The sequence below is a fragment of the Sorghum bicolor genome, chromosome 10 (genome assembly GCF_000003195.3).
Source record: "Sorghum bicolor cultivar BTx623 chromosome 10, Sorghum_bicolor_NCBIv3, whole genome shotgun sequence".
Classification (NCBI taxonomy): Eukaryota; Viridiplantae; Streptophyta; class Magnoliopsida; order Poales; family Poaceae; genus Sorghum; species Sorghum bicolor.
In genome coordinates, this window is record NC_012879.2 from 7,320,643 (window position 1) to 7,332,739 (window position 12,097).

The 12,097-nt window shown below is 43.6% G+C and overlaps 2 protein-coding genes across 2 annotated transcripts; one reads left to right on the top strand and one right to left on the bottom strand.

Annotated features, from left to right (window-relative positions):
• On the top strand, window positions 570-8,182 carry LOC110431072. Its single transcript, XM_021449765.1, has 3 exons — window positions 570-812; window positions 6,801-6,926; window positions 7,542-8,182. Exons 1-3 carry the CDS (start codon window positions 570-572, stop codon window positions 7,926-7,928), a joined length of 756 nt encoding a protein of 251 aa, XP_021305440.1. The 3' UTR covers window positions 7,929-8,182.
• LOC8080037 lies at window positions 11,142-11,498 on the bottom strand. Its single transcript, XM_002438011.1, has one exon. It carries the CDS (start codon window positions 11,496-11,498, stop codon window positions 11,142-11,144), a length of 357 nt encoding a protein of 118 aa, XP_002438056.1.

The window sequence follows — 12,097 nt, forward strand, 5'->3', positions numbered from 1 at the left end:
CTAAATTCATGAAACAATTACCAGACATCAATTATCATATGGAAAGCATGTCACAATATTTCCACATTTCTTTGAGCCATACTACAGCAGTTATGAAAAAGACAAATATAACAAGCAGTTAAAACCTAACTGCATAAATCTAGTTTTACGACTAAAACTTCAAACTAAACCATGCCATATTATAGATCTAATGCATAGAGAATTTCACAAGGATTCCAAAAAGTCCACATTTGCTATTTTACAATTTTTCTATGAATTACTATGTATTTCTAGAGTTCATCCAGAAATCTGCAAAAAAAACAAAAGAAAAGGAAAACAGATCTTGCACGGGGAACCCTAGCTTTTCCAGGAATCACGCCACAGCCCAGTAACACTATTCATATGAGTCTTAGCTTCGCATCTGGAAGCCTGAGTTGTTTCTTATTCTAACCCGAGATCCCTTGACACAAGGACATGGCCGGCTTCGGGATTCTGCTGGAGAGCGCCGATGGCAGCGGGGAGCCAGTCGACGGCCTGGCCTTGGCCGGCTGCAGCTAGCAGGGGCACAAGCTCGAGCTGGGAGGCTTGCCATGGCGGTGTGCGTTGTGCTTGCTCTGGAGCTTGCTTTGGAGAGCGAGAATGGCAATGAGAAAGGTAGAGGGAGTGGAGAGGCGAGTGAGGAGGGTCAGGCGTCCACTCTGGGGAGTGCAGGGACTCAGGACGCGCGGCACCGAAGGTTGGCAATGGTGGGGGCGCGCTCTGTGCATGGTGGACACGTCCAGAGCAGTTGTCACTCGTTGAGGCGTTTCCTCGAGCACGTGGCGTGCAGCGAAGTAGCCGGCGTGGGAGACGATTTCGGGCCTTTTCCAGACCGAGTTGGACATTGGGCCAAAAACAAAGTTTGCTCACACCGCCGTGCTCTACAACTTTGATTAAGTGTGATAAGTCATTAGACCAACAGATTAGGAGATAACATGATGCCACGTCACGAGTGTCAACGTATTGACGGTGATTAGCAAAACCAAGAATTGATGGTCCAAATCATGTCAAAAATGATGCAACTTTTTACATGACCTTCTCCAAGTAATGTTCCACCACTTTTATTCTTGGACTAACTTTAGTTGCTTAAAAAAAACACGAGAACACGGCATGCCAACGGGTCGACGTCCGTTTGGCAATAAAATAATCATTTTCTGTTTTGGGAGCTACTTTTAGATATCCAAATGAACTCCAAATTTGATGATACTTGATCCAATGCTTTCATCAAGAAGAGTACTCCAACTCATATTAAGGAATCTAATTGAGTTACCATATGAATTTCGATAATAAAATGTCACAAAGAAGCTAACTCACTGCTGTACTTCCAGGGACTTAGAATTATTTCTCAGGGATAAAAAGCAGCAGCTGATTCGAACTTCGAGCCTCTGTTTGAATCATTTTCAGGCCGATTTGGTTCTTGACCCTTGAATAAAGTTTCTTCTACCAAAGGAAAACTACAACGTTCGTTTGGGTCAAACCTCATAACTGCAACAGAAGTCAATCTTTCACTTTAATCAAAGAAGTAACCTGATAAAGCTCCAAATAGGGTTTTAGGCCAATTGAAGCATTTTCTTGACATAAGCTCAACATGAACCCTTCATGACTTTTGTTGTATAATTCATCTAGAGTCATATGAGCAAGTTTGCAAGGTTTGGTTGATGACCCATGATTCTATTTCCTTAATAGAGCCATTCCGACAAGGATATAACTTATCATTTCATGTGACTTTTTGATTCCAAACTTCACCAAACTTTTCCAGAGACCAACATAGATTGGGATGGATATGAGACACATGGAAAATGTTCCACTAGCATCATCCAAGCCTACCTTTTAAAAAGGGCCTATATGTAAGTAAAGGTGCATCATCCAAGTCCCAGTTGGGGCTTACTTTCATAGATTGACTTTGAACTCTTTATTACCATTGAACTTGTCATGTTTGAGCTCAAACCTAATACTTAGCAAGTGACAAACACCTAGGGTGTTACATCCTATATCTAAAAACTATTACTCTCTGTTCACCACTACATAAAAGATTTTAGAAGGCAATTCCCAAATACCAATGGAGGCGGACACAAAATCCAACCACCTTCTAAAATTTTGAACTATTAACGAATGTAGTCATTTTTATTTACCCAGACAATCATGTTGTTTGCTTGCCTTTTCGTAAAATAGATTTACAAAGGCAGATGCCTTAAGACACTGCCTTAAAAACAACCTATTTTTAGAGACGGGCATCTTAAGGTGCCCGTCTCCGTAAATCTATTTTCGAAGATAGACACACTATAAGGCGCGCCTCTAAAAGAGGCCAAAGCCCAATAGGCCCAATCGAGGCCTGATAGCCGTATTCGCTATAAATACATGAAGTTAGAGTTTCTTACTTTCACTTACTCTCCCTCTCTCTTCCTCACCCTCTCCCTCCTCAGTCGAGAACAGTGTTTCCTTCGAGCATCGTCGTGGCCCCTCTTCCTCTCCTCCTTCCCCTCCCTTTGTAGGCCAAGGGAGGCCCTCTCCCTTCCTCCCACATCTGGTAGGTGGCGCGTCACCTCCTCCCTTTGGCGGTGCAGGGCGGCCCTCCCTCCCTCCTAGATCCAGTGGGTGGCGGCCTCCCCTCCCTCCCAAGGTTGCCCCTCTCCCTCCAGCAGCATAGCTCCCTCCCTTTCTGTCAACGGCAACACAGGGAGCAGTGGTAGAGGCGGATCCACACCCTTTTACCATCATGAAGCTCCTGGCAGTGGGCATCTTCGCAAGTTTCTGGTGGCGGCACTAGACGTGGGGACTCCAGCGGTGGCGTGTACTTCGGCATGTTGGGGCTTGAGATCTGACATTGGGGCTTAGGATCTGATGTCGATGCTCGCATATTCGGCATCGGTGCTCGCATATCTGGCGTCGGGGCTTGTGGATCCGGTGCTGGGAGCCGGCGGGCTCGCTAACAGGCTCAAAAATAGGCTCACCGGTGGGCTTCTGCCCTTTTTACCCATTTTCGTAGGTGGGCTTGGTATAACATCCTCCTCCATTAAAAGATTAACCGAGGCGAGCAATTTAACCACATCCATAGATCACGATTAACCATGACCTTTGATTGGAGGTAGTTGCTTTGCCCGCCTCTGTTAATTGTTTTTGTCTGCCTCCAATAAGATTCTTGTAGTAGTGGTTCCAAATTATAAGTGGTTTTGACTTTTTTGGTATATCTGTTTTGCTATATATCTAGATATAATAATATGTCTAAATATATTGCAAAGTGAATGTAAAAAAAAGTCAAAGCAACTTATAATTTGGAATGAAAGGAGTAGCATATATGAAATTCAGGTGCATTAGCAGATATTTTTTATCTATTTTGCTCTACTTCGAATTTTTAAGAGGATCTCTAAAATCTACCTTATCTCCCCTAAAGAAATTAAGAAGAGAATCCAATGTTAAGATAATCGTGCAATAGTGTCTTTCTATAATCTTGCCATAGTGCTTTAAGATTATCTACCCTGAGAAAGAAGAGAACCCAAGGGAGGAGAAGTCAGAACTGTTTTCGAGAAGCCTCCTCCCAAATGGCTCTGGTTTTTTTTTAATAAAAAATGGTTTCTCCTAAATCAAACCATTTAGTAGGTCTTTCTCGTATGAGTCGGAGCCAGAGAGAAGCCCTCCCAAATGGATTATAGAGAAGACATAACGTAGAAGACATATTGGACATTTCTTACCTTGCATATGCCCTAGGCCTTGTTTGGATGCAGTTATATCCACCTTAATCTATTTGTTGGAGTGGATTTGATAATAAATAAACTAAGTTCCACCTTAGTCCATTTTGGTGTAGTCGATCCGTAGCCGTGAAATTTTATCTCAAGAATCTAAAAACGTTACTCAGTGTGGTTCATTGAGCAAGAATTACTTGTGCATTCTGGAATACACCGGCAGTTCTGTTTTCGTGCCAATATACTCTCTGTGGTTCATTGAGCAAGAATTACGTACATTCGTGCAAATTGTTAGAGTGCACGGTTAGTTTCAGACTCAAACAAATCTATTAACCGATAAATGTGAAAGTATAATCGACATAGAAGAAAATACTCAAATAAAAACGACATCGATACCGAGGCATGATGTTTTTTTATGAGATTTGGTGATGTGTTTAATCTTCGGGGCAATAACTACGGACGCTCCTCCCTCTAGAAAGTCACTGTTTTTAATCCATACGGCCTCCTTCCAAGCGTGCATGTCACCATACAAAATCCCACCTAGACTCCTTGTCCATGATCACTCCATCAAAGAAAAAATAATATGGAATCCTAATCATGGCTTGCACGAAAATGCATATCTTTGGCCCGCAAGCACGCGTATCCTCTGGTTCCTTGTCCATGCTTGTACCCTGGTTACACAGTACTCATCACATATACCTTCTAAGGAAAAATCACGCACCCTCTGCGCTTGTCTATTGCTGCATCAATTTCGAAGACACCAACTCAACTTTGATCTATAGCAACACAAGAACACTGTCACGACAACCCTCGATCAAAAAGTTTCTGAAAAAAAATACCCAGAGTCTATTGTGGCTTTCACCACCACCATCATTGCTTATCCCACAATGATCACCCTGATCATGATCAACCACCCGTCGATCTGACCGCGAGTGAAAGCCGTCGTATTCAAGCACGACGTCTTCCAGCTGCACCGTTGAACATGATCATCACGTCTGATCGACCCCTATCAAACAACAGCCATCAGCCGCCATCAACTCGATCTCCACGTCCGGAACGATCCCTGTTGATTGCAGACCATTGGACGGTCCGAGCCACCTGCTCGAAGTTTCCAACTCCACCGATCGAGTCGTCAATCGCGGTCCTGCTCCACCTTGTGCCATGTCCTTCTCCGGACACACCCGTGCGAGCCTTGCGCGGTGCGGAACATATCCATCGCACCTCCCACGATCTTCTTATATGAATCTGGCTCTAGATACCACTTCTTAGAGTGCACAATTAGTTCTAGACCCAGACAAATCTATTAACCGATAAATGCGGAAGCATAATCGACATAGAAGAAAATATGCAAACGAGAACGACACCGAGGCACGATGTCTTTTAACAAGGTTTGGCGATGTGCTTAATCTGTGGGGCAATGACTACGGGCAATCCTCTCCATAAACAGCAGCTACACCGGCATCCCGGCAATCCCACGGCCTCGCCGCCACCCAAACCAGCCACCAAGTCGTCTCACGGTTACAATAGGGGTGACCTTATATTTATCACTACTAGAAATGTGTTCATCAATGACGAATCACTAATGACGCTTACTATTTTCGTCACAGAACTAGGTCATTCGATGACGAAATTAGTAGCTTCGTCATGGTTGACAAGTGACAGAGTTTTGGCACGAAGAACAGTGACGAAAATGGAAACAACGTCACTGATCATGGAAACTAAATCGTCATAGATTGTGTGGCCAGTGTCACCACCCCAAGGAGGAGGGGCTCTGGTCCCACCAGTGGGTCCCATGTTCATGACATGGCGCCTTGGTCCCACCTTTGTGTCGCACGTCGTTGACACAGACGCCACGGTCCCACCAGCGGGTCCTACCCTAGTGACGTGGCGCCATGGTCCCGTCGATGGGTCCCACAATCATGAGGTGGGGCATGGTCCCACCAACGGGTCCCACATGCATGACGTGGCACCATGGTGGCACCTGTTGGTCCCACGTCGTTGACGTGGTGTCATGGTCCCACAAAGTGGGTCTCCAATTGGGGGTGGCGTGGTCCTGCCAGTGGGCCCCACATATGTGGCCATGCAGGGCCAAATCTGCTAGGCGGAGTTCCCCTTCCGATTTTTATTTTATTTGGCAAAAAAACTTACTCTATGGGAGCTTGGATCCCGCGACCTATTGCTGTGTCACCACCAGACCACTAACTAATTTGTGTTGTAGTCTTGTATGTTTCTTTATTTGTTTAGTTATTAAAGCCAACTCCCTTTTTTATTTCCCAAAAAAATTAAAAAAACCCTCTCCAAGAGGGTTTGAACCTACAACCTATTGGTTTAGAGGCTGCTACCTTTACCACCAAACCAATCAAGCTTTTATGTACTTGTAACACATGTTTGTTTATTTGTACACTGATTTTTTTTAATCCGTCCGACTTGATGGGCCCTGTACCCATGATCCGTCATCGGTGGAACACTTCTACGTATGCGCGAGGTGCAGAGAAACCCTCGCGTGAGTTCATTCCTGGTGGCTATACGCTTGTATAGGGTCCCCAAGTAATCGCCGTCGACGTCGTACATCCCTAGCAGGTGATCGTCGCTGACGTCGTGCATCCCTACGTGCGTCCCAAGTGATCATCACGTGCGTCCCAGCTGATCGTCGCTATGCATCCTCATGTGATCGACGTCGTGCGACCCAGCTTGAATTCTCGCATTCATCTCCTGGTATTCTTCTTTTGTACATGCATGTATACAGGAAGAACCTTTTATCTTTTCTATTTTTTCCTAAATGGCTAAATTTTTGCCGAGTGCAAGCATGTTTGTGATTAGTTTTAAATTTTTTTTTGTGTGTATATATATGCATGTGTACGTGTGATTTGTTTTGAATTTTTTTGTATATATACATATATGTTGCGGCGGGCGTGTGTGGGAGAGTGTTCCGCCAGCTCAAGGAAACATATATTTCTTGAAGGTTTAAGGAAACATATATATGCATGTGGCGCACTTACATGCATATGTAAGTAAACAATACCTTGTACATATTTGCACTCAACAATTTATTCTGCATTTGACCTGATAAAACTTTGCTATACTTGATTCTCTATCAAACAGAAGCAGAAGAGTAACAATGTAGAACCCAACACTGAACAAAATGAAGAACTTGATGTGGTGGAGGCATTCAAGACCTGCCATACTAGCTCCAAACATGGTCTCGATGAAGCAGCAAGAGAAGCAGTTGTAAGTCTTGGCATTTGTAACTATAGTGACTACTCATAGTGCTGCTTAGTGTTCAATCTGAACTGATCAACTCATACCTAGACTATGCCTTAAAAAACTTATTGCCCTTGTCCTTTACTAGGATTTGTTCCTGCTTAAGATGAACTGGTTCACACTTGTTCATTAGCATGAGATGATAGATTATAGAATTTTCTAGCTTCTTGAGATATACTTTATACTTGTAGTTGCTGCACTATTGCTGATTGTTTCCGTGCACACTAGCTATCCATGTGAGTAGGTACATTCAGTAGCCTGCAATTTATATCTTTTAAAATACCTGATTGTAGCACTACCAGAATTTCCTTAAGTTAGCATGTGAATCTGGAATTCCAGAATGTTTCACTGTACACTAGTTGTGCTTTATGTTAGTAAGAACCAAACTGCAGTTTACATAATGTTCAACATGATAAATCATTTCAATTGTACAACAATCTGTCCATTTAGCTGGGTTTACTGCTACCTCTCTCTAGCACACATCTTGCAGTCTATACTATTTAAAATACATATTATGTCATATTTGCACCTCACTTTAATGCAATATAAGTTTGAACTAATGATGGTCCTTTGTTGTTTCAGTCCAACATGGAAGCTTTGAGGGCAGCACCTATTGCTGAAGGTGAGACTGGAGTATCCAGTATGCATGTTGTGTCCCATGTGCTCTCCAAGAATAGCTCGAACATTTTCCTCAAGAATGTTGGCATCAAACAAGTGGGATCCTCTAAATCAGCAGCATCAAATGAAGATGAGATTAGGGAACAACTAGCAGCTGAAGCTAAGGCTGCTGTACAAGATGAACTTGAGGATCTCAAGAAGAGAAGTGAAGAAGCTGAGGAAAAGCTTGCGAGGACAGAAAGGGAGATGGAGGAGATGAAGAGGAAAACAGAGATAAACACCAAGGCAATGGAGGAGAACAACGCGCTGCTCAAGCGTATCTTGTCCCTCAACAATGCTTCTTTGACATGAGCGCTACTCGTACCTGCTGGCTTATGAAGCAAGGGTCTGTGTTGGTGATTTGGTTGCTAGTGCTTGGCAAAAACTTGTGTTGTTGGTTATTTTGGCATGGTTGTTGCAAAAAACTTATGTTGCTGGTTGTTGGCAAAAAAATGTGTTGCTAGTGCTTGCCAACTTTATATTATTAGCTTTGATGTTCTGTGAACCAAGTTTCGTAAGTTTATGTGGTGACTGGAAAACTGGACCAAGTCTTCCTGTGATGAAATTATGTGTCATGCTGTGATGAAATTATGTCATTCTGTGATGAAATTCTGGGTCATTCTGTGACCATTTTGTATGTTGATATGTGACGATTCTATAAGTTGTTTTGTGACGAAAATGAGAAATAATAACGGAGAGACACGTGGGCTAATCACAACATGCCATGTGGCTCTTTTAAAAAGTGACACGTGTACATCACGCGTCACTAGCAACGTAAGCAGCCACGTCACCAGCCACGTGGATAACCATGTCAGCAGCCACGTCATCTGCCAGGTCAGCTGGCAAGTGTAATGCCACGTCAGCTGGCCACATGCGCAACCCATGTCATCTGCCAGCGTGGCAAACGCCGTCTGGCCGTCAGATGGATGGTGGCTTATGACGAAAAACAGCGTCATTCTATGACAAATATCTTTCGTCATAGAACGAAATCTATTCTGTGACGACACGTATTTTGTCACAGAATGAGTGCACATCTATGACGAATATTGACATTTCGTCACGGTAGGCAATCAATGACGCTCATTCCATGACAAATACAATTTCGTCATTAACTCGTCATAAAATAAACTCTATGACGCTTATTGATTCTTCGGTGACGAAAGTCGATCGTCATTGGTCAACACATCCCTAGTAGTGTTATGGTCCCCTAGGACATAGAGTTCGATTCTATCCTAGCCCCTAATACAACTCAAGTCCAACATAACCAAATATACACATATTCGACACATATCTAAAAAAAGAAAAAAATTGTGATTTGTCCGATACAATGCGAAGTCTTGACAATATCTGATTTATGAGAGATATATATTCAGAAACTAGGCCTGTTTGGTAAGACTCTAGTTTCTCGCAAAAACATTTTGGATCTTAGATTCTTTCAAGACTGATGATAAATTAGAATCACTTTATAAAATCGTTTGGCTGAAAATCTGGATTTTGATTAAAAAATCATTTAAATAAAAATATGTTCAAAAAGTTCTAAACTTTTTTGGATGGAGAACAACTTAAACAAAAACCATTTTAACTTGTTGCACTAAAAAAGAATTAACTGAAAAAATGAACAAAAAAAAAGTAAGAGGCAATGATATGAGAATCTGTGCGAAACTAGCTCCTAACCATTTCACATGTGTATGTAGAAACGGTGAAACATTTTTGTTTCGAATCACTTGCTAAAAAGATCATTTGGAAGTGATCCTAGTGATATTTCAAAAAAAAACAAGTGATCCTAGTGATTCTCATGAGAAATTGAAACGTTCCTCCTGTCACCCTTAATCAAGCTTCACAAGGAAACTGCTGTCTCCTTTACGATTTAAAATTATAATTTTTCCGGTAGCAAGAATTCAAGAAATTTAAACTTTGGACAAATTGAAACAGAAAAGAATAACCTGTGGACACGTGCAGTTTAATAAATTGATAATGACTACAGCAGGAAAAGATGAAATAAAAAAAGAAGAGAAAACGAAAGGAAAAAAAACAACAACTCATGGGGTCGATTATCCGCTGGGCCAAACAAAAAATATGACGTGACAAAAGAAAATTTGCCTCTAGGCCTGCAATAATGGGCCGTTAAAAGGCAAACCATATGGGCCAATTTTCACGAACTAAACAACTATGAAGTGACGCTTGCCGGGCGGCCTCGGACCTCGGTTACGCTACGCGGTACGCCATTCGAAAGGGAGGCGGTGCGCTCGTCATGGTGCGCGTCGTCCGGCCAGAGCAGGCCGAGTGACAGACAGAGAGTGTACTGTAGAGTTCCAAAAAATTTTGCAAAATAAATACTGTAACACTTTTGTTTATATTTTATAAATATTATTTAATTATAGACTAATACATTATTCGCTTAAGTCAGTGTTTTTCTCTTATAATAAATCAGCTAACATTACTTTCTGCCATGATTTCATTAGTCAAACGAATAAGATGTAACTAGACTTAAAAATTTTATCTTATAATTTATAAACAAACTACGTAATTAATTATTATTTCTATTTTTATTTATATTTACTACTATGTATATATGCCGCGAGATTTGGACCGTGTTTAGTTGGTGTGGGGAAATATTTCGCGACGCTGTAGCACTTTCGTTTGTTTGTGGTAATTATTGTCCAACCATGAACTAACTAGACTCAAAAGATACGTCTCGTAAATTTCGACCAAACTGTACAATTAGTTTTTATTTTCGGCCTTGTTTAGTTCACCCTGAAAACCAAAAAATTTTCAAGATTTCCCGTCACATCAAATTTTGGAGCACATGCATGAAGCATTAGATATAGACGAAAATAAAAACTAACTGTACAGTTTGCCTGTAAATCACGAGATGAATCTTTTGAGCCTAGTTAGTTTATGATTGGATAATATTTGTCAAATAAAAACGAAAATGCTACAGTGCCGAAATCCAAAAAATTTTCGAAACTAAACAAGGCCTTCGTCTATATTTAATACTCCATGCATGCATTTAAAGATTCAATGTAACAGAGAATCTTGAAATTTTAGATTTTGAGGTGGAAGTAAACAAGACCTTGATCTAAATAAAGTTCGTAGACTCGTAGTTATGGCTGTAGGGCGTGTTTGGTTCAAGTTCAAATCCAAGCCTGGCTAGCTATTTGAGCCAGGCTAGACTTAGTCAGGTTTACATAAGCCAATAGTCACTTGTTTGGTTGGAATGATTTGGGAAGCCTGGCTAAGTTCGAGGTGTGTTTGGTTAGCTAGTTTGGCTTGAATACACTCATCTCCTTTCTATCAGTGGTAAGTTACCTCCTTTGACTTATTCCGTCGAACAGCTGGAGTGCATGGTGGTGGAGGTCACACCACGACAGCCTCGCTCGCCCTCCTGGCAACCTCCCCTTCCTTCGGGGCCTTAGCCGCCGGCGCCTCCCTCTCCTTGGTGGTGGTTGTGGTGGCGGAAGCCATCACGCAGCCGCGAGACCTCCGTGCGTCTGCTCGGCGAGGGACTTGTTCTCACGGCGGGCCTCACCGAGCTTCGCCTCTACTTCGACCTCCGTGCGTTTGCTCGGCGAGGGACTTGTTCTCACGGCGGGCCTCACCGAGCTTCGCCTCTACTTCGAGCTTGGCGACGCGGAGGTCCTCGATCTTGACGCGGGCGGCGACAGCAGCGTAGGACCTGGCAGCGGTGTGGGCGTCGGCGTCCCCCTCTTCCTCCTTCGCGACGCCACCGATTGGAGCGGGATTCTCGGCGGCGACGGCGGCGTAGGACTTTGCGGGGTGGGTGATGGGTACTTGCTCCTCCTCCGCGACGCCGTCGTTGAGGGCGGCCTTCTCGGCGGCGGCAACGGTGGGGGAGGCGAGGGTTTCATCGCCATTCTCCATTGGGAGGTGGGGGTGGGTTTTGTTGGTTCTCTATGGCGGTCGTGGCCGACCACCTCGGCGGAGCAGGGTTCGTCGGGGATGGAGCTAGGTTCGCAGAGATGGAGTTCCAGGGCAGGAGGTGAGAAGCTCACCGGGAAGATGGCGCACGGGGCAGTGATGAGAATCTGGCCAGACGGCAGTTGGAAAGCTCGATTTGGGCTTTCAAAACTGACCAGACTATCTCTATACGGCTGGCTCAAGTTAACCATGTCTCAAACCTTCTTCAACCAATTAAACATTTTTTTTGACCTAAGTAAATCCTAACCACATGTGGACTACAACCAAAACACACTCGTCGAGTACGACGATACGTGCGTGCTCCGCCCCGAGAGCTTGATTCGATCCAGCGGGGTGCAGTGGCTATTCCGTCATTCTCGAACCGTCTACACCTTGTCGGCTTGTCCCCTTGTGCTGGTGCTTAATGGCGACCAGGCCCACTTGTCCATTGGACCTGGACAGTCGACAGACCGGTGAAAGTGAAATCGATCGGACCCCGCCCCGTCGGTCAGCGGACGCGAGACGTCACTCCACTTGCACCTGTCCTCGCATGGCCTATGTCA

Bases quoted from the DNA above. Each gene is read 5' to 3' on its own strand.
- LOC110431072 (XM_021449765.1), top strand. From the start codon at position 570: ATGGCGGTGTGCGTTGTGCTTGCTCTGGAGCTTGCTTTGGAGAGCGAG. The intron at 813-6,800 runs GTAGCCGGCGTG...TCTATCAAACAG, and splicing joins AGCACGTGGCGTGCAGCGAA to AAGCAGAAGAGTAACAATGT. The intron at 6,927-7,541 runs GTAAGTCTTGGC...TTGTTGTTTCAG, and splicing joins AAGCAGCAAGAGAAGCAGTT to TCCAACATGGAAGCTTTGAG.
- LOC8080037 (XM_002438011.1), bottom strand. From the start codon at position 11,498: ATGGAGAATGGCGATGAAACCCTCGCCTCCCCCACCGTTGCCGCCGCC.